The sequence below is a fragment of the Panthera uncia genome, assembly GCF_023721935.1.
Source record: "Panthera uncia isolate 11264 chromosome B3 unlocalized genomic scaffold, Puncia_PCG_1.0 HiC_scaffold_1, whole genome shotgun sequence".
NCBI lineage: Eukaryota > Metazoa > Chordata > Mammalia > Carnivora > Felidae > Panthera > Panthera uncia.
Window position 1 is genome coordinate 111,751,002 of NW_026057582.1, and position 21,872 is coordinate 111,772,873.

Genomic DNA, 21,872 nt, shown 5'->3' on the forward strand with positions numbered 1-21,872 from the left:
AAATTAGGCTATAATTATAGAGATCTTTCTTTGAAAGACTTCTCTTGAAATTCAGACTCTGCCCTGACCAACTTTTTTATTCAAATCATTTCTTTGTAAATATCTTTCCTAAGAATGACTTTATGTGCCTAACAAATGAATTACCTTCATTTTTTCTGGTAGAGAATAAACAGCAATTTAATGCTTTATTCAGGAACATTATTTGTCTTTTTCCTTTAAGAAGAAACAGCACAGCTAACCTAGGAAGTATTCCCCATGTGAAACAGTCTTATAAGGCAATTGTAGGAGAACAAACGAAAAGCTTTGCTAGTAGGATAAAAGTGTCTCTGTGGTCTTTCCTTTATGCAACTACTCAAATGAAGATCCTCTGCAGTACACATGGTCCTTGACCTTCAGGTGCTTTCAGTCTAATAGGAAAACACAAGAAACAATGAAATGAGTTGATGTGAAGTATGTTCAGAGAACCGAGAGCTAGTTAAGGTAACAGTGGAGCAGTCAAGGAAGAGGCTTAGCCTGTACTTGAAAGACTGAGTTATGATTATGTTTGAAAACGAGATGAGAAGGAGCAGTGCATGTGCTGAAGAATAAACAGACTTTATTAGAAAAGAGAGTGGACATTGAAAAGTAGCAAAAACGTTTAATTTGGCATAAAGTGAAGTAAGCTTGAGCTGTTTGTCAACACAGATCAAAAATGCATGTAATGTTAAACAAAAGAAGAAAGTCAGAAGTGGAAAAAGTACACTAGGAATTCATTAATCAAAAAACAGCTCTCTCCTGAGCTTCCAGTTGATGTAAACTTCTGCTAACTGGGTATCTGCACCGGGATATATCCCATATTCTATCATAATTTAACCCAAATTAAAGTTAGTGTCTTCTGAAGATCTTTCAGTCAGTTAATATTTCATGAACACCTACAATATCCCAGACTTTCAAACAGACATGATTCTAATTATTAGAAAGAATACTATTTTGAGATGATTGAAATTGTTTAGAGTGCTGAGGAAGAGATATGAGGTGGTATAGCCTATAACCAGAGAGGCTAGTCCAGTCTGGGATGAGCCCTCTTAAAGGAATAGGCACCGTCCAGGCAAAGAAGGGTGACTGTATCACAGCACAAGGAACAGCTGCACATGTTAAGGTCCACTAAGCTCACGGTGCTCAGTGAACTGAAAGATAGCGGTAAAGAGCATAGAACACTGAGAACAAGGCAGAGTGGTGAGAGGCAAGAAGGTGGAATCAACAAGACTTGATCATTTGCATAAAGGGGAGGAGGGAGAGGGAGATCTTATGATTCCCAAGTTTCTGACTTGAGCAGCAGGATACATAGTGCCATTTACAAACTAGAGAACACTGGAGCAGATCTGAAGTGGGGACAGAGAGGGAGATGCCAAGTGGGGCATGCCAAATAGACAGTTGAACATAGAGGTCCGGTGCTCAGAAGAAAGGTCTAGACTGGAGATACGTATTTGCATTTGATGGCACATGTGTGCTCATCCAAACTAAACACAATAGGAAAAAAATGAAGAGTGGGAATTGAAGGGGGCCTAGAATCAAGCCTTGAAAATGCGTACATGGTTGCTGTGCCTCTGTCTCTGATCCTAGTGAGTGACATCACCATCTATCATGTTGCCCAAATCAACACCTTTTCCTTTTTCCTCACCTGTCAAGCACTAAGTCTTGTTGATTCTATTTATCATCACTTTTTTCTGACATTGGAAAACCAGGTGCCGTTGTACATTTCCCACTGATAACTAGAGAGTGGGCCACCAAGCAGACCAGCTCCTTTAAGCTTTTGAAGTAATGCAGGCCACTTGAGGCATGGCCTCTCGGAAAACTGCCCAGCTTCACCAGAAATAAGTGGTATGGGTCAGCTCCTTACCCTGCCATACTTCAGTGGAGCCCAAGTCCCATTTCTGGAACTGGACTTCAAAGTATGAATACTAAACCTTGCCTAGATCAGGAATGTGAGAAGTAGAGCCTTCCTGATTTGCCAACAGGAGAACGAATTCTGCTCCAACCATTTTATGCCCCTTTTCCACCAAGTGTCACTAGTAGCGTTTTACATGATCACTGGAGGGAGCATTTCTTTCCAGCTTCATTTCCTGCAACATCACCTCCAGGCCAGTTGAAATTTGGGGCCATACCTTATCCAACCAAGAAGTCTACCTGAGGACCAGATGGGGGTTGGCAGTTCCCGGATTTGGAGGTCCCCCACTTGCTGAGTTAACAGTTCTGCTACTTCTCCACTTGCTTGGCTGTTCCATTCGCTGTCCCGCTTTCTGAGAATAAAAGGGGTTTAATTCTAACCTCCATCTATGGGCTTACAACACATAAAATTCCTATTTGCTCATTCTCATCTGAGCCCCTCACTGTACAGTAACATCAAACCATTGGTTAGTTGAGGCCAAGAGAGGATTCAGGTACAGCCACCCTCACTCCTGGAACTAACTCCAGATAGTTGATCCCAGCCAACTTTTCTGGGCTGTGTACAATGCCATCTCCATTTCCTCACACCCCAGAAGAATCCCCACATGAAATTCTCAAAATCTTTCCTAACTTCCTCTGCATTTAAAATCATGAATAGTCACCCTTGGATTTTTAAAATTCTGGAGTGAGAATTTTTTTCTAAGTGTTTTCACTTGTCTCTTTCCTTCAGATCCCAGCTCTCACTACGTGATAACCCTGAAAGCCTTTAACAACGTGGGTGAAGGCATCCCCCTGTACGAGAGCGCCGTGACCAGACCTCACACAGGTAAGCCATTCTGACCATCTCCAGTCTTCAGCATTTTTTCCAGCAGCTTATGTGGAATGTTGGCACGAGGTGTGCCCCATAGGTATCAGTGGAACGGAAAGTGTATGCCACTATAGACTTCATATAGGAAAATGGGCTTTCAGCAGGGAAATTTGTTAATTTCTGGTTTTCTCTTTTTAGAAAATATTAACAGTCCTGTTATGCAAATAATTCTATGTAGATATGCAGCAGATGTTTTTATTATGTTGGCCTCTAGAAAGCATAGTTGTGAGAGAATTAAAAGTGATTTTCATCTTTTGGTCATGTGAGTTACAACTAAAAGGAGTGAAAAAAAAGAAAGGATCTCTATGACTCTGGAGGAATTATATAGGTTACTGAATGTCGCAGTAAATGTGTATGATCAGTGAATCCAGCGTTTTCTTTACTAGTTGCCTGAGTTGATTGGGAAAGTACTTTTCTATTTGCTTTTCATAAACCTTGTTTATATAAAGAGTATAAAGTCCATCGTACTATCCATTTGATCGACTGTACGTTTATTACAAAAGAGACCAAAATATTCATTTTTTTTGTAACAAAGGAATACACATATAAAATTTCTGTAGGTAAATAAAATCTCTAATTTAGAGCTGTATGAGAAAGCTTATTGAAATAAATATGTAAGACTTGTAAATTTTTCTAAGGAATACTGAAAACCCAAGAATTTATCATTTTCAGAAATGCTCTTTTCCATTTGTTTTCCAGAACTGTGAATCTCTATTTCCTGCTACATTTTTTGGATACTTTGTATAATAGTGCAAATTTGACATTATTCTTTTTAAAAAGATAATCTCTGTCCCTTTTGTTCTTTAATGCTTTTACTTGACAAGACCAACATCCTTACTGCCTGTTTGGTAGTTCTGTCCTGTCTTCTCCTGTGTGCTTGCAATTTATAAGTTCTTTTTCCAGAAAGGGGAAAAAATGTAAGATGAAAAAGACAATATTTAAATAAGTGGTTTGCTACTTTTTAAAATTGGCTTATAATAGAAAAATTTTTTTGAAATTATTTTCTCTTATGTGACTTAATAATAGTCTTCTGGCTATAAATATACAAGAAAATGTTCCTAAGTCATGTAACATCATTATCTTTTCCAAGAGTTACTACAAATAAAAAAAATTTCTCAAAGAAGTCTAACGATTTTTGCATCTGAAGGTGCATCTTCTGTAACTAATTGGTTTGTGTCCTAATTTTTGAACAAAGCCCTTGACTAGAATGTGTGCTATTCCTGTTATTTTTAGTACTCATTTTGTAGGAATACACAAATGGAGACTATTACATTAGTTTGGCAGTTATTCATAAACAAGGTCCATGCCATTTCAGATTTTGAGTTACAGGAAGGGCTAATTTCCATAACCATGTGGGAAACCCATTTTAAAACCTTAACTTAAAATAAATCAATCTGTGTATACTTAGAAAACCTGACCAAGAGTTGATAAAGCCCAATGTATCCTGCTGTATCACCCCGGGTTTGTGGTCCTTGTTGCCTTTGCGCACATTCTAGCCTCTATTTTGACATTGAGCTTAGAGAAGGTGTCTGTTGCATATGGCACAGGACATACATGAGTATAGACTTTTCATCAAATAAGAACTCTTACTTCTAAAGTTCATAAAGGCTGTCACTTGGATCCATAACTATGTCATTTCCCATAACTGATTTGGATTCATTAGATGCATTGTTTTCTGACCCTACTGGAGAAAGTACAGCAGTTGTTCCTGCATGGTATCACCTTACCTTTTCCCAAGGAAGAATAATACCCTTGAGAGTTACTTTTGCTTTATTTGGATGTATACCATCTTGCTGTACTGCTTATAGACCCAAGAAATCAGTAGATCTCAACTGGACCCTGTGGGTATCAGATAACCCTAACACCAAGGCCAAGTTAAGTTGTCATTGGCTGGCATTCAAGACTCAAGTTTGAGAGTAGGACCCTTACATGTTCATTGACATGCATTGATAAGCCATGTCCCAAAAATTCGGCCATATTCACTGAAATATCAAAACAGATCATAAGCTTTGTGTTGCTTGTTCTGAAATTACACCCTTGATTTAAAAATTTTTTTTTAACGTTTATTTATTTTTGAGACAGAGAGAGACAGAGCATGAACGGGGGAGGGTCAGAGAGAGAGGGAGACACAGAATCTGAAACAGGCTCCAGGCTCTGAGCACTCAGCACAGAGCCTGACGCAGGGCTTGAACTCACGGACCGCGAGATCGTGACCTGAGCCGAAGTCGGACGCTCAACCGACTGAGCCACCCAGGCGCCCCTACACCCTTGATTTTAAAAGCAGATTGTATCTTCTCACAATCCTTTTTGGAAAGGTAGTAGAATTTTCAAGTAATTAAAAAAATTCAAGTATGATTATGTTAATATCACTGGATTATCAGATTTTAATATACATACAGATAATGTAGAGAATATAGTTAATTATTTCCCTAGAGATTTTCGTGCAAATTTTTCCTGAAAGAATGCAAGTGGAAATATTCTTTTTAATGAATGGTGGTTATCTATTAACTCCGGATTCTCTTTCTCTTTCTCCATTCCTCATCTTTCATTCCGTTATGTTACCCTGCATTTCCTTTTCTTTTATTTTTGTTTATGTTAAAATGCCACTTCCCTTTTTTAATTACTTTTTACCCAGACACTTCTGAAGTTGATTTATTTGTTATTAATGCTCCATACACTCCAGTGCCAGATCCCACTCCCATGATGCCACCTGTGGGAGTTCAGGCTTCCATTCTGAGTCATGACACCATAAGGATCACATGGGCAGACAACTCACTGCCCAAACACCAGAAGATTACGGATTCCCGGTACTACACAGTCCGATGGAAAACCAACATCCCAGCAAACACCAAGTACAAGGTACTGGCACATTTGCTGTGGGTGAGAAAAGCTAAGTGCTGTGGGTGAGAAAAGCTAATAGCTATTGATACTTCCTAATTCTAAAGTTCTTCATTCATATGCTTCCAGAATGCAAATGCAACGACTTTAAGTTATTTGGTGACTGGTTTAAAAGCAAATACACTGTATGAATTCTCTGTGATGGTGACCAAAGGTCGAAGATCAAGCACATGGAGTATGACAGCCCATGGGACCACCTTTGAATTCGGTATGTGTTGTCTGAATCTTACATCACATGGCATTTCTTCTCTTCGCAAGACATGAGAGCCAGTGGAAGTCCATGCGAGTATTGTCCCACATCCCAAGTCCTGAGACTTCTCATCACCTGCTTCTACGACCCAAGGAAAATTATCGAGGGTGTGAATTAGCACATTTACAGAACATAGTAAGCAGCTATAGCTGGAGTTCAGTGTTTGAATTGTGTTTTCTTCATCACTGAACAAGAACATTGGCCAATAATGGGATAATATAATGCAAAGTATACTAGTTTTTAGGAATCAAGAGACTTGAGTTCAATCCCAGATCAACCAAACACTGACTGTGTAAGTCATAAGTAAGTCATCCAGCCTCTCCATCTGTTTCTTCCATCTGTAAAAGAGGGGTAATAATCTCTGCTTTTCATACCTTACAGGGTTATTGTAAGGGTAAAATGAGCAGATGAGAAAGCACATGGTAATTATAAAGCACTGTGTAGATGTAGAGGATTACTGTCATTAATCCTGCTTTACTGCTAAATTGAGAGAAAAACAAGTGACCTGCCCTTAACAAAGCAGCTGCCAATGCCATGCTTGCTGGAGCCTCAGAACTTTCCTGGTAGGCCACAAAGCTGCCCCAGCAGCCTTCTTACAAACCAGTTAATATCTGGTTGATATCTGATAAATCTCCCATTGGGACAGCCTCTAACGGGTTTTGCCTGTAAATAAACATGAAAGGTAAAAGACACCTAAACAAATTAAGGGGAAAGCAGGCTATCCAAGTTTGAGATTCCGTTTGCCTTTTGCTCATTTGTAGGCCTACCTTCTACCTCTTACACTTTTCTAGCATGTGGATATGTGTAACCATTGGGAGTCTCTGTCTCTTCTGGCCTCCTATGGCTTTTTTCACCTGTATATAATGAAAAAAAAATGGAGCTATTAAGTCTTTCTGGACTGGGCCTGGCCCTAATGCCTTTTTGTCTTCTGCACAGTTGATTGGACTTCCTACACAGAAAAAGGGTTGACTTTGGAGAGCTTAGAGTTAATAGTGCACAAAAGTTTAGGTAGACATTGAGTTTACTTTCTTTGCTAGTTTTAAGAATATCTTTTTGCTTGGGACCCCTGGGTGGCTCAATCGGTTGGGCGTCCGACTTCAGCTCAGGTCATGATCTCGTGGTCTGTGAGTTCGAGCCCCGCGTCGGGCTCTGTGCTGACAGCTCAGAGTCTGGAGCCTGCTTTGAGTTCTGTGTGTGTGTCTCTCTCTCTGCCCCTTCCCCGCTCATGCTCTGTCTCTCTCTCTGTCAAAAATAAAAAAAAACATTAAAAAAAATTAAAAAAAAAAAAGAAAATATCTTTTTGCTTAATTCCAACCCATTAGTTAATAAATGATACTACATATTCCCTTAGGATGTGTGCATTTCACCAGGCTTCCTGCCTTCCATTTTATGCTAGGAGAATTCCAGTATTTTAGGTAGAGAAGAGTAAATTGAAGGATATACTTAATTTGCTCATTTCTCTACTGGTACATTAATAGTTATCAGCCATGACATCGAAATACAAGAAATGCAGTGTTGTTTTATTCTGTTGGTTTTTCCGTTTCATAAACAACTTTACATTTCAGAACAATATTCTCAAATAGTTGACAGTGTGTGTTTAGTGCAAATTTAAAATGAAAGCATCAATTTGTAAATCATTTGTTTTTTGAGGGAATAGGGATTTTTAAACATTGTATTTGGTTTGGGGAGCCATCTATAAATGAAAGAGAAAATTATTTTACACTTGAAAATATTCTAACAAAATTATCCAAATTTGAGGGGGAATGTCATCTTGGGCAAATTACCTGACTTTTTTCATTGCCAATGCCCTGATCTGTCAAGCAGGGATAGTGGTAGCTGCCTTTCAAGTTGCCATAAATATTAAGTGAAATACTGTTTATAAAATGGCTGGCATATAGTAGATACTTGGTAACTAACTACAAAGGTCTTTTGACTTCCCTAAGTATCCTATAAATCCCTAACCCGAAGCCAAGATAACAATTCTGTATTCTCATTGTGTGGTATTTTCTCTTTGGTACTTGGCATATTCCTCTCTTGATTGGAGCTATTTGCAGGTAGACTTTGAGTTCTTTGAAGCCAGGAGGCTTTATCTTTTTTGCCTTATACCTCTTATTGTGCCTTATAAATGGGTTGAGGAAATGGTGACTTAAATTGAAATGGACAGGAACTAATGAAAGTCTTGTTTTTTTGTAGTTCCTACTTCTCCACCCAAGGACGTGACAGTTGTGAGTAAAGAGGGAAAACCTAGGACCATAATTGTAAATTGGCAGCCTCCCTCAGAAGCCAATGGCAAAATTACAGGTAAGCTGCCTTTGAGTGTATGTCTGCCCTCTGTTCCTACCCGGCAGAAGCATCCCAACAGAGTGCTGTGTGGTTGGGGGAAGTGGGAGTCTGAAGACTGGCTTGGTCATTTTATGAGGTGCAGTCATGGTGATCCTTGAAAGCGGACCTAGGGGGTGCTGTTGCTCACAGTAAGGTAAAAATGAATGGCCAGTTGGTTGTTCTGACTCACTTTGGGTGAAAGTCTGATGGGCGTTGTTACATTAGACAGTCTTTGGCTATGGTGGGGCCTTATGGACATATTTATTTTCATCAGAAAAGCTCTTCTTTGCCTCTGACTAGATAATCAGCTTTGGCGTCAAAGACCCTGCCTGATTCTAAAGGGTAATACCCGGTAAATATAGATTCGAAGACCCAAAAAGCCCATTAAACTTTTAATTCAGTTTTTTGTCCCCAGGCCTGCTACTTCAGCTTCCTGTGCTCTTAACACTGGAGTTAGAAGTTTGAATTGGCCTAGGCCTTTGAAGGGACCTGGGATTTTTCCTTGGACTTCCAGAGAACTTGCCACAGTAGAGGACACTGTGTCTTCCATGTCTTTATCAGGGAGGAAAGCCCAATGGGATTTAGCTCTCAATTATTCCCCTTGGAACCTCTGCTCCGTGTAGGTTTAGGCTGAGGAACAGGAGTTTGCTTTCTGATGTTCCTATGTATGAATAAGGAGGCCCAAGGGAACTGATCGCATTTCTCAGTGTTGTCCTGCTTCCACTTTCAGTTAGAATCCCTTTCCGTAAATCCCTGGGCTTTCTCATGGTGTGTGTGTGTGTGTGTGTGTGTGTGTGTGTGTGTGTGTGTGTTTTGTTTTGTTTTGTTTTTTTACTTCCCTGTTCCTTACAAGAAGGAAGCATGACTTGACTTGGGTTACATTTTATTTTATCTTTAAAAACCAGTAATGATGCATGCAGTGCATTTTTGCACTGTGTAGGTCAGGTAGGCATGTAGCTCTTCCTGCCTCAGCCGTGGAGACTGAGTGCCCCCTGGTGGGAGTATCAGGTGATGTTTCACTAGGACTTCAGCCACATCAAGTCTGCCGTTTTAATAAAGGTACTGCCCAACCCTCTCCCCGCCCGGGCGGGGGAGTTTTTCTCCTGGGAAATCATGTTGGTGCGAGCTAAAACAGCACTTCAAATCAGTGTCTGTTTTCAAAAGTGCATTATTTTAATTGTAGACCCTTGATGTGTATGCTATTCAAATATTAAGATGTTGAAGTGATTGGATTGTTTCCTTCTGAGAGTTCTTGGCCCTGTATTATTAACTTATGATAGTTACTATATAACTGCTTTTATTGCTTCAACTGCTGATACAGATGATAACTTATAGCTTGGCACTGTTGAGATTGCGGTTTTCTCTATATTATGTTTAGTGTAGCATTTTGAAGGCATTTTACTCTTGCCCCCCCACCATTTTTTAAGTTTATTTTGAGAGAGAGAAAAAGTACGAGTGAGGGAGGGGCAGAGAGCTGGAGAGAGAGAATCCCAAGCAGGCTCCACACTGTCAGCATAGAGTCTGACTGGGGGCTTGATCTCACAAACTATGAGATCATGACCTGAGCTGAAATCAAGAGCCAGATGCTTAACCCACTGAGCCACCCAGGTGCACCACCATTGCTGTTTAATGAGTAGCTAGTTTTCTACTTGTATATGCCATAACATATATCTTTATTGACTTACCGATTGCAAAGAAAAAGCAGGAATAAGGTATCTTTTCTCATTTCCTCCTTTGGACAGGTTACATCATATATTACAGTACGGATGTGAACGCAGAGATACACGACTGGGTTATTGAGCCTGTTGTGGGAAACAGGCTGACTCACCAGATACAAGAGTTAACACTTGACACACCATACTACTTTAAAATCCAAGCCCGAAACTCAAAGGGCATGGGACCCATGTCTGAAGCCGTCCAATTCAGAACACCTAAAGGTAAAACTCCACTAAACATTGTTTTCTTGTATGTCTCTTTAGTGAGGCAATGCTTGCACATATAACTTTAGCACATAGAAACTGTGGAGAATATCAGAAGTCCTGATGATGAGTTTATGAACCACAGTGTGAACCTTTATCTCAAAATGATCCTTCACTCACCCATTGACCACCAAATCAGTGCTCCCTAGGTTATTGGCCTAACCATATCACTTACAAGGCTGTTTAAGGCAGATGAATTGCAATGATCCTAAAATTTTTACCGGTCAGATCAGATGTGATTCGTTTAGTTACCAGGTAGAGTAATAGCATGTTAATTTCCTTTCAACACATGCAGGCTCTCAACCTGAAAGGCTTATGGACCTTTGTAGAGAGAAAGACACTAAGGGGGGATGTTTGAAGAAATCTCTAGATAAAAAAGTAAAGTACTGAACCATGTGAGATTAGGAGTAAAATTTAGCTGGGGACTGAGTCTGGAAATTTCTGTTAGTACTGAAAACAAGATTCAATTTGTTTGGAAGTTTGTGGGTTTTTTTTTTTTTTCCTTTAAAAATTCTGCCTGTCCCATCTTCAAAGCTTGTGATCCTTGCTCTTGTTTTTTCTTCCCCTGTGCTTGGCCTGTTAGCGGACTCCTCTGATAAAATGCCTAATGATCAAGGTAAATCAGCTAGATGGCCTCTTCTTTCCTTTCCTCTCTTTTGTGACCTATTATTACTAGCTTTTTGTTGTTCTTGTTTCTTTTTTTTTTCCCCTAAAAATCGGTACTTTGTGTTAAAAACCACATATTTATTGGCCAAAGTGGAGTTGAGTCCATGTTTGTGGCACTTGGGGTATCTGAAAAGCTGGGGATCTACTTAGAAGTTAAATAGGCAGCATCAGAAATGGAGCTGTAAATGAAATTCTGCAGCTGTAGGAGATTGGCCTTAAGTATGGGTCAGTTTGTCCTTTGTGTTAAGATACTGAAATTCTGTAACAATGATAGGCATTTGGGCCATGATGGGAACCCTCACAGTTGTTTGTCGTATTTGTAGCATCTAGGATTGTATTAGTATTTCTAAATGAAAAGTTGTAATCAAATTCAGCCGATACCCTATTTCCCTCCCATCACAAAGAATCTACCCTAATGAATTGTATGGTCATCCATGACAAAATTAGTGCTATTTATTCTGTTACCCTAAGCTTACTTCAGAGCTTTTCTCCATTTCTCCCTTAAATATACTTGCTCATTTCAAAAGAGATAGAAACAATTTAAAATGGAAACTTGAGGCACTGGCCTCAGTGTCCATTCTTGAAATCATCTGTCCACATGGTTTTTCTGCTATAATTGCTATGGTGGAGAAGTAACTGGATTGTGGTTTTCATCTCCAGGGAGTCAGCTACAGTTGGTATCTGTTTTCTATACCAAGAGCAATGAGGGGAAAGTTGATGATTGCTTTCAAGATTTAAGAGTAGTTTTTAGAAATAAAAAGTCTTTGGATTTTGGTGAATGGCAAGGAAGAGTCAGAACTTGAGGTTACATGTTTCAGGCTTTAGAAATGTGTTTGCACTCAGTGAGTCTTTCTTTGTATGTGCTTGTGTATATGTGTGAGGTACCTTGATGATGGTAGACATTTTAACTTAAGCATGAGAACAGAAGAAGAACCCTACTGTGTGCACAGATTACAGATGTGCTCACTGTCCTTCCTCTACTTCACTCGATAAGCTAGAGTACAAGTCTTCACTTGCACCACACCTCTAGCCTTTAAATTCCTTACCCAGGTTTATTTTTGGTGTTTGGTTAATCCTTGGAATTTCTTGCTCATAGGCTATATTTAAAAGAAAAAAATGCTGGGGAATACAGGAATTCAGCCAGCCAGTTTATTGGCAAAGTGTGTTCTTTGGCAATTAGTTAATGCCACGATACTCTGGATAGTTGGACTTATAGGTGGGCTACCTGAAAAAGAAGCAGACCTAGATGTGAAGAGCTTTGCAAGTACTAAGTCATCCCCTCCAACTAGACTTCATCACAGTGAAAAGAACAGCTGGAGTCATGGCCTGTGGTGTGTGCCACTTGACAGGAGTGATGGTGACAGAAACAAGGGGATGAAGTAACAAGTATGGACAGCAGGAAAGGGATCAGGGACTCTGAGTTAAATATGCCCTTTTGGATACCCAACAGCTTGCATTGCTTTGGGAGTTTTGAGCTTCTGGAAACATAGAAAACATTGTTTTCATCTAGATATTTATTCTGTTCAATGAACTATATACACAGATGTTCAGATTTTAATTGTTCATTTAGTCCAATGCTATTAACTTTTATAGAAGTACTTGACATTAGCTGTAATATTTTGTAGAAACACATCTAGTTTATGTGTTTCTAGTCAAGCTTTATTTGTAGAAATAACTCATTTTTAAGTGTTTTCTGAAGCTTCATACTCTGTGCCTCTGCAAAGGGAAAGATTATATTCTTCCCTGGAGATTTATTATATTTGTAATAGTAGTTAATATTTGTTGAACATTTGCTATGTGTCAGGTGGTATTCAAAATATTTTATAGGATTAAATTTCCATTTAATCATCAATACTATTTCATGAAGTAGAAACAATTATTATCACTGTTTTACAATGAAGAAACTAAGACCCCAAAATAATGAACAACTTGCCAAAAGTCAAGTACACGAAAGGCCAGTATTCAAGTGCAGGCAGTGTCCTGTATTAACCATGAGGAGTAGCTTTGACTTTGCAATTCTTTCAGACTTCGGGAGAAATCCAAACCTTGAATTGAGGAATACCTTTGATTTACTGGGAAGGGACTCCTTATATTTGCTTTACCCAAGCAGCTTTTTCTATAAATGTGAAGAACAAAATCCAAGACCAAGAATATGAATTATTAAAAAACTGATCTTTGTATTTCATGAAGTCTGTTTGTGAGGTGGTCCCAAGCCTAAGGTCGACAGCCTCACTCATTGTGTTTCATTATGATGGATTAGGAGACAGTGTCCTTGGTGAGCAACTAGAGGGAAGACTTCATTTTTCCATCCTTGGGTATTTAGATGGCTGAGCAGGCACTGAGAACCCGATTTGAACCTCCACTTGTTTTCCTGCTCCTGCTTAAGGCAACTTTATACTGAGAAAGGCAACTTTATAGTTGGGAAAAAAAAAATCCAAACACAACTGATACCTGGTAGGCCAGATCAACATAGCCAGGTCCTTGGAAAAGTCCACTTCTGTAATGCAGAAGTCAACCCAGCTGGTCCCTCTGTTCCTTTTCTGAGAGAAGCTAGTTTTGCCATAAGTGCTCTGAGCAGTCTTTCAGGAACTGTTTCCTGGGCGAGAGGAATGGGTGTGTTCCCACCTTATGAACAGCAAGTGGCAGTGTAGTTACATGCTAGATATAGCCACGGACCGAGGGTGTCAGCCTTTCAGATGCCTCATTGCATAGAAAGCTATATACCTTAGTTTGCTTTGCACAGCCTATTTTTTCCCCTGTTGTTTATGTGCTACTTTGTTTTCTCATGGACAGAGTAGACTGAAAATATTTTTTGTAGAAAACACTTGATGTGAAGCAGACTCATCACACCAATGGCTTGGATCCTTACTGATATGATTTCTTCTCCTTCAGCCTCAGGGTCTGCAGGAAAAGGAAGCCGGCTTCCAGACCTAGGATCTGACTACAAACCTCCAATGAGTGGTAAAGCCTTTCTTATGGCTCTTCTGGCTTCCTGTGGGCATGACACAGTTCTACTTGAGTCTCAATAAGTCTTTTGTAGCTTGTTTGTGGTGGGTTGTGGCATGTTACCTATTTCCTTTTATTGAGTAGAGTTTAATTTAGGCATTTTCTGGCAAATGTTTACTGAATTACTGCAAACCCATTCATTATAGGATCCATAAGTAAAATTGTTTCCCCACATACACAACTTAAAATAAGATTAATTCTAAACAAATGAGTCTTCCTTTGCTCACTGCCTGCCTCTATAAAATTAGAATCTTGCTTTCAGAAATAAACCTTCTAATGTGATTATCCATCACATACAACAAGCCAAAGAAATGCTTCAGAGTCATGAATTTCTCCCCCACACTGCTTACCACACTGTTTTTTTTTTCTTTTTTTTTTTTTTAATTTTTTTTCAACGTTTTTTATTTATTTTTGGGACAGAGAGAGACAGAGCATGAACGGGGGAGGGGCAGAGAGAGAGGGAGACACAGAATCGGAAACAGGCTCCAGGCTCTGAGCCATCAGCCCAGAGCCTGACGCGGGGCTCGAACTCACGGACCGCGAGATCGTGACCTGGCTGAAGTCGGACGCTTAACCGACTGCGCCACCCAGGCGCCCCGACCACACTGTTTTTAATTTGGGAATTCTAAAAACTTCTTCCCAGTTTTCCTAGCCAGGCTAAGAGCTGGTGCCTTCTGATTACTTAAGTGCTGACACCTACTTCTCTGTAGAACGTCACTGTTTTAAGTTACTGTCACATGTGAAATTACATTTGATCCTCATAACCCTGTGAAGCAGGGAGAACAGATGTCATTCCCATTTTTACATTAAGAGACTGAGTGAAGTGAGTGCCTGGGTCCACCCACTAATTATGGAAGTCCTAGAACCAAAATCCAGGTCTTCTGACTTCTGATTGTGCCGTTTCCACTATCACATGCAGCCTAAAAGGTGTGGGGTGCTGTACCAGATGTGGGAATCTGAGTCCTAGTCTGAGTTCTAGGACTCTTGAATTTTTCCTCCTGGGATGCATGTGTTACATTTATGTGCTGTCCACATAGAATATTCATGATTATGAGAAAAGCAATTACTTCCTTGTCTTTTCTTTCATTTATACTTTCATTCACACACGTTTTTAAAGGTTCAGGTTCTGTGTAACAGGTTATGGGAGCAAAAGGAATGGGTAACAAACCAGCTGACGGAGAAAAGGGAAAGCTTCATAGAAGAGGTGATGACTGACCCAGATATGAAAGGATGCATGGAAGATGGCTTGACATTTGTCAAGGAGGGGGTTGGACATTTCAGGAAACAATAACAGCATGTGCGAAAGCATGGCAACAAAAAACAGCCGGCTCTCTCCAGGGATCACGCTGCCTAGAGACAGGATAGAGAGTCTCACATCAGAAAAGGTAGTGGGTTAGAACCAGCCTGCCAAAAGCTCAGGTACCCACGCTATGAAATGTGAGTTTCATCCTGTGCATAGCACATGTAAGATACCTCCTACCACAGGGACACTGGGATTTCCATTTATTGAGTATCTAGTGTTATTACTCTGATGAGTGAAGAATGAGTCAGGGGCTAAGATTATGAAGTCAGAGTGGGGAGTTAAGAAGCTGTTGCAGTAGTCCAGATGAGGCTTAAGAAATGGCCTATCATAATGTCCCTAACAGGACACGCTCCTATGGCAGCTCACTCTCACTCTATCTTCCCTGGGGGGTTTTGGCCCTCTCAGAAATTAGAGGTCAAGTGCAGTTTAATGGGAATTCATCTCTGTTGAGAACAGGGAAGAACTGCCCCCACCACCCCTGCTAGCCTCCACACCCCAGGCCCCTAATCTCTGATTCGTACCGCCTGTCCCACCACATATCCCACCCTGTAACTCAAAACTGCTGTTAGTGAAAGTTATTTATGTAAAGCCCCAATATGGTCTAATTTTATTAGTCCCTAGCTCTGTAGTCTTTCCCGAATATAAAAATGTTGTTTTACTAAAGCTCGTTATGTACAGTATATGTTATCTGTCTGCTTACCTTTCTCTCAGATGAAGAATAAAAATAATCAAAGCAAATGTAGAATAATAAGCTCTAAGCCCTCCTAAATCAGCCCAGATTTCTAGCACTGTGCTTAGATGTAGCCTATAAAATCATATAATCAAAAGTTGGAAGGTCAGCTAATACGGTGTTCTGGACGGGATTCCCACAATAGGTAAAGTTTGAATTAGATCCTAAGTTTATAAACCAGAGTTGTATTTGAGAATCACTTTAGGAGCTTTTCTAAAAACTCAGATTCCCAGGCCATAACTTCATGTTGGGAATTTCTTCCACAATCTCCCAGATGGGTAGAATGACTCTTCGTAGGCACTTCTACAAACTAAACACTCATTACTTGGTAAGACAGCTCATCCATCATTGTGCAGCTCTGTTTGTTAGGTAGGAGAGAGAGAATCGCTAGAAGGAAAGACATCAGATATCTATGATAGAGCTGTTTGGTGGAATTTCCCACATTTTATAATATGAGCATGCATAACTTTTATAACAAGGTGGAAAGCAAAGCAGTGTGTTCCAGAAGGTAGAAGAGCAACACAGAATAGAGCTAAGTTACAAAAGGCCTTGGACGCAGAGTTTGGCCCTCATCCTGTAAGCAGTGGGGAAATAGTAACAGGAAGAAAAGCCAAATTTCCTCAGGGTCATAAATGATCCAGCCTCTGCACACTCGTCTATCTCTGTCTTTTTGTGCTCATTTTATTCCCTGTAACTTTGCATCTCTCCTTGCTTGAGCAGCACTGGCTGCCTTCCTCTTCCTTGGACATGCCAGGGCTCATTCCTGCCTTAGGATCCTTCCACTAGCAGTTCCGTCTCGAATGTTCTTCCTCCACATCTTTGTATGGTGGGATCTTTCTTGTCCTTCATATCTCAGCTCAAATGCCATTTCCTCAGAGAAGCCTTTTCCAACCATTCAATCTAAAATAGCCACCCAGTGACTCTGTATCATATCCCCTCATTTTATTTTTTTCACAGCACTTATTACTAATAATTTCTTACTTGTTTATTTTCTGCCCCTACCCCAGCAGTCACATCTTTGTTGTTCACTGTTGCATCCTTAGTAACTAGAACTATGCCTGGCACATAGTAAAACTACTCGGTAAATATTTGTCAAATTAATGCCTATGTACAGACCTGCTTTTTCCTGAAACTGAGTAAGAGAATTGACTTTGCAAAGACTGTATTTATAAAAACAGACTGTATTTTTCAAGTAGTTTTTTGTGGTCTCAGACATCTCTATGGTGGGGAAGACTTCAGCTTTCTACGAATGTACATTTTTTAAATGGTTTGGAAAGTCAGAAAACTAAATGATTTACAAATGGTGCTTTATAACACAAATTTATGCATAATATAATATAAGACCACGACGGGCAGACCCGTTATTTGTCCAAGTATAATGTTTAGTATAATTTGAGAAGCTTTTATTGAACCAGCTTTGTGCAAAGCACTGTGCTAAGAACTGTACATAGTGCAGAAACTTGGCTCTCTAGATTTTGTGAGACACCTGTATGCAAGGCACAGCAATGAGTGTATTACAGAGAAGTTCACATGAAGTTTCCATAGCCTGAGTGTATACATGTTTGGAATTCTCTAACACTAATAAATGTCCCGGTTTTCCCTCTCCAGGCAGTAACAGCCCACATGGAAGCCCCACCTCTCCCCTGGACAGTAGCATGCTGCTGGTCATCATTGTTTCTGTTGGCGTTGTCACCATTGTGGTGGTTGTGGTCATTGCTGTCTTTTGTACCAGGCGTACCACCTCTCACCAGAAAAAGTAAGGAGCCCCAAATGTAGCCCATGATTTTTGCCATTGATTCTTTTGCTACTATGTGACTTCTGTGTTTGGCGTTGTACAAAGAGATCAAACATAAAATGCACTTCTCCCTTGAAAAATGTGAGGATTAGGGACACTGACCCTAATTCAGAATTAGGCAGTCAGAATTCTGCATGTAAATTTTGACTACCCCCAAATTTAACTACCAGTAGCCTACTATTGACAGAAAGCCCTGCTGATAACATAAACTATTGATTAACACCTATTTTGTATGTTATATATTATATGCTGTATTCCTTCAGTAAAGGTAGAAAAAAGAAAATGATTAAGAAAATCATAAGGAAGAGAAAATACATTCACAGTACTGTACTATAATTATCAAAAAACGTCTGCATGGTGAATAGCAAACATATACCCTCACCCTGGCCCTAACCCTAACCCTAGATCTGGAAAGTGGATTCCTGAACACCCAATAAGAAAAGCTAGGAAGCAGCCTAGTTATTTTGGAGAAGACCCCAAATATTTAAGAATTTCTGAAATACTTAAGAATTTCTGAAAATTGGTATGGAGGTAGAGATAAAAACAGAAGGAATAATTGAATATCTATTTAAAGACTGTTTAGAGCCCAAAATCCCCTCCTTGCCTCAGTTCAGTAGATGGCTGCCATTCTATTTTTAGCCAAGCAGAAGTCTGGGGTTTTACTCTCTAGAGAGGTCTCTGAACTGTCGGATGCCAGGCACTTACCCTCATGCTCACTCTAACCCTAGATCTGAGGGGGAAAAAGGGAAGATATGGTATATTTATGCAATGGAATATTACTCAACCATAAAAAGAAGGAAATCTTGCCATTTGCAATGACATGGATGGAGCTAGAAGAGTATTATTTTAAATGAATTAAATCAGAGAAAGAGACAACCGTATGATTTCACTCATTTGGAATTTGAAGCAAAACAAAGGAGCAAAGGGGGAAAAGAAAAGAGAATGGCAAACCAAGAAACAGACTCTTAACTATAGAGAATGAACCAATGGTTATCAGAAGGGAGGTGTGTGGGCGGACGGGTTAAATAGGTGATGAGGATTAAGGAGGGCCCTTGTGATGAGCACCGGGTGGTATATGGAATTGTTGAATCACTACGTTGTATGCCTGAAACTAATATTACACTGTATGCTAACAAATTTAAAGGAAATTAAGAAAAAAAAAGTCTGCATGTAAGTGGACCCCTACTATTCAATCCCATGTTGTTCAAGGGTTAACTGTACATTAAAAATTGTGTTTTAAATATTTTTAAAGGAAAAGAAGAATGGTTTCCATAAGTGTGTATCACTCGGTGTCCTGGCAGGAGAGAGGTGGCACACTCAAAAAGAGTGAAAGGAAGATTCTCTTTCCTAACCTGACTCTTTCCTAAATGGTCCCTTTAGGACATTCACAAAGTCATAGGTGGGGTTAGGAAAGAGGCAGAGATGTTTGAGGGCCAGCAGCCATGATGGACACTATCACCCTTAGGCCTAAAAGGGCAAGGGGTCTTTCTGAAGAATAGCTGTGTTCAGAGGTCTGAAGCAGTAGGAGAGGGCTTTCTGACAGGAACTGGGTGTGGTTGTAGGAATGTAGTCTCTGCCAGCCTCTAGCCCAGCAGGGAGGGGACAGGCTAAAAACTCCTACTCTCCAGTCTCTTGCCTGTGTCTTCTGGCCAAATCCATAGGAAGCCACATAAAGCAGATATAGTTCATTTGACTCAACCTCTCGGGTCACAGGGTCACATAAAGAATAGATCTATAGATCTAGAGAATAGAAAGTGGACTGCGTCCCGCCTTGCTGGTTTGGAGTACTGTTTAGAGGTGCACACGGTGAGCCAGATGGACAGGGGTTTATGGGCATTCTTACAAGCTTTTTCATGGCACAAATATACCTGAAGTGGAAGACCACAGCCCTCTTTATTCTACATCTAAGTTTAAGAATATTTTCCAGGGGCGCCTGGGTGGCTTGGTCGGTTAAGCGTCCGACTTCGGCTCAGGTCATGATCTCACGGTCCATGAGTTCGAGCCCCGCGTCGGGCTCTGTGCTGACAGCTCAGAGCCTGGAGCCTGTTTCAGATTCTGTGTCTCCCTCTCTCTCTGCCCCTCCCCTGTTCATGCTCTGTCTCTCTCTGTCTCAAAAATAAATAAACGTTAAAAAAAAAAAAATTAAAAAATAAAAAAAAAAAAAGAATATTTTCCAGAAAGTGCTACCAAGTGTGGAAGTTGAGGTTAGGGCTGGCAGGGGCAGGTTGGGGGTCAGTGGGGACAGATACTGATCTAGGGAATAAGAAAGGCTCATTTATGATCGGAATATCAAATGAGCAGAGGGGTCAGGTGGCTGCTAGCTCTGAGTTCCTCTGAGATATTAAGGGTCGTGGTAATTGTTTAAAGCAGATAGCCAGATGATTGAGTTACATACTGCTTGATAACAGCCTACACTCCTGAACTTGACAGAATCCCTGACCCAACACTGCTTTCAACTCCTATATAGTATCTGGCCAGCGAGACAGATACCAAAAATAAAAAGGTTCCTGAGTTAGCCCTAATAGCAAAACACATTATGGGCAATAAAACGACTTCAGTTGCAGTATCCTAAAAGATCATAAGATGGAGATACTGCTGCGTAAACGAGAGAGAGACCAGTTCATGTTAGTGTTTGTGATTATCCCTCAGACTTGGTCTGCCCAAGGCAAGATGCATGTGTTTGATAACAATGAATTTGTTTTTAGTACCGAGGACGAGTACAGAGTAACCACCCTGTCACTGCCACTAGTGACAGCTTCATGTCATTTTGTGTATGTTATGTGAGGTGCTGAATCTTTCTTTTGCCCAAAGTAGCTTTCTAGATCTTGCAGAGCATCTCTTTTCCAAGGGAATGGGAGCTCATTTTATAAGCCTCCTGGTTACTGCCTCTTACACCTCTCCTTGTCCCCTTTTGATTATAGAAAACGGTTTCTCTTAAAAGCCTCAGAGATGACATTATTTCTACTCTAGAATTTTCCTGCAAGCTTCTTTGTTTGGCATTTCACATTTATTTACCTTTATGAACTTAGTTTTATATCTAGTTTCAGAAATCTTGAGATCTTTATTTAAAAGAGTCTAAAAAAACAAAGTAACATAATTCCTTAGTGCTTTGGGGAATTTAAAATTCAAAGTAAACAAAAAAGACTTATTCTTCAGATTGAGAGGTAGGAAACTGAGTGGATAATAGGCTCTGTACAATAGGCTCTGTACTTTGTACTTGAATCTGCAAGTCCTACAGATTTGGGTCCTTTGGTTTAAAAAGAATTGTACCGAGGGGACACCTGGGTGGCTCAGTCAGTTAAACATCCGACTTCAGCTCAGGTCGTGAGTTCAAGCCCCGCATCGGGCTCACTGCTACCAGCACAGAGCCCACTTCAGATCCTCTATCCCCCTCCCTTCTTGCCCCTCCCCACTCACACTGTCTCTCAAACATGAACAAACATTTCTTTTTTTAAAAAATTTTTTTTAATGTTTTTATTTATTTTTGAGACAGAGAGAGACAGAGCATGGACGGGGGAGGGTCACAGAGAGAGGGAGACACAGAATCTGAAACAGGCTCCAGGCTCTGAGCTGTCAGCACAGAGCCCGACGCGGGGCTCGAACTCACGGACTGTGAGATCATGACCTGAGCCGAAGTCGGACACTCAACCAACCGAGCCACCCAGGCGCCCCGACATTTCAAAAAGAATTGTATTCAGTCTTCATGGAGCTTTCCCTCCCCCTCTCCCAGTGACCATCTTTCCAGGTGTTCCATGAATACTAAAAAATATGTGAGCTTTTCTTATCACTTTTCTCCCTTTCTGATACTTGAAGTACCTCCCATTTCAATTGTAGCTGTTTATAGACTCTTACAACCTCAGTGATGACCGAGCATTTAGGGCCTCATTGCTTCTCAACATGTTCCTCATTAGCCGCCTTACCCTTGGCAGATGAGAACTACCTCCGGGTACCACCATTGGATCCAAAAACCTTCCTCTGCATACTTCCTCCAATTGTTCATTTATCCTCTGGATCAGTGGCTCTCATCTTTCTAATACCTTGTACTTGCTGTTACCCCCTCTCTGGCACAGCCAACCTTTCACTCTCTCGGTTCTATACCTTCAGCAGTTAAGCGTGCTCAGACTCTTTC

General features: G+C 40.4%; 1 protein-coding gene across 5 annotated transcripts in view; it reads left to right on the forward strand.

Annotated features, from left to right (window-relative positions):
* NEO1 (neogenin 1) overlaps positions 1–21,872 on the forward strand; it is a 236,624-nt gene that overhangs the window by 200,620 nt on the left and 14,132 nt on the right. For 3 of the 5 annotated variants that reach the window (XM_049613834.1, XM_049613836.1, XM_049613837.1), the window contains 8 exons: positions 2,657–2,752; positions 5,478–5,653; positions 5,762–5,900; positions 8,136–8,243; positions 10,007–10,201; positions 10,827–10,859; positions 13,802–13,870; positions 17,557–17,704. In XM_049613834.1, coding sequence (XP_049469791.1) covers positions 2,657–2,752; positions 5,478–5,653; positions 5,762–5,900; positions 8,136–8,243; positions 10,007–10,201; positions 10,827–10,859; positions 13,802–13,870; positions 17,557–17,704 — 964 coding nt within the window. The remainder of the gene's footprint in view (positions 1–2,656; positions 2,753–5,477; positions 5,654–5,761; positions 5,901–8,135; positions 8,244–10,006; positions 10,202–10,826; positions 10,860–13,801; positions 13,871–17,556; positions 17,705–21,872) is intronic. The other 2 variants (XM_049613835.1, XM_049613838.1) reach the window with 1 other exon arrangement.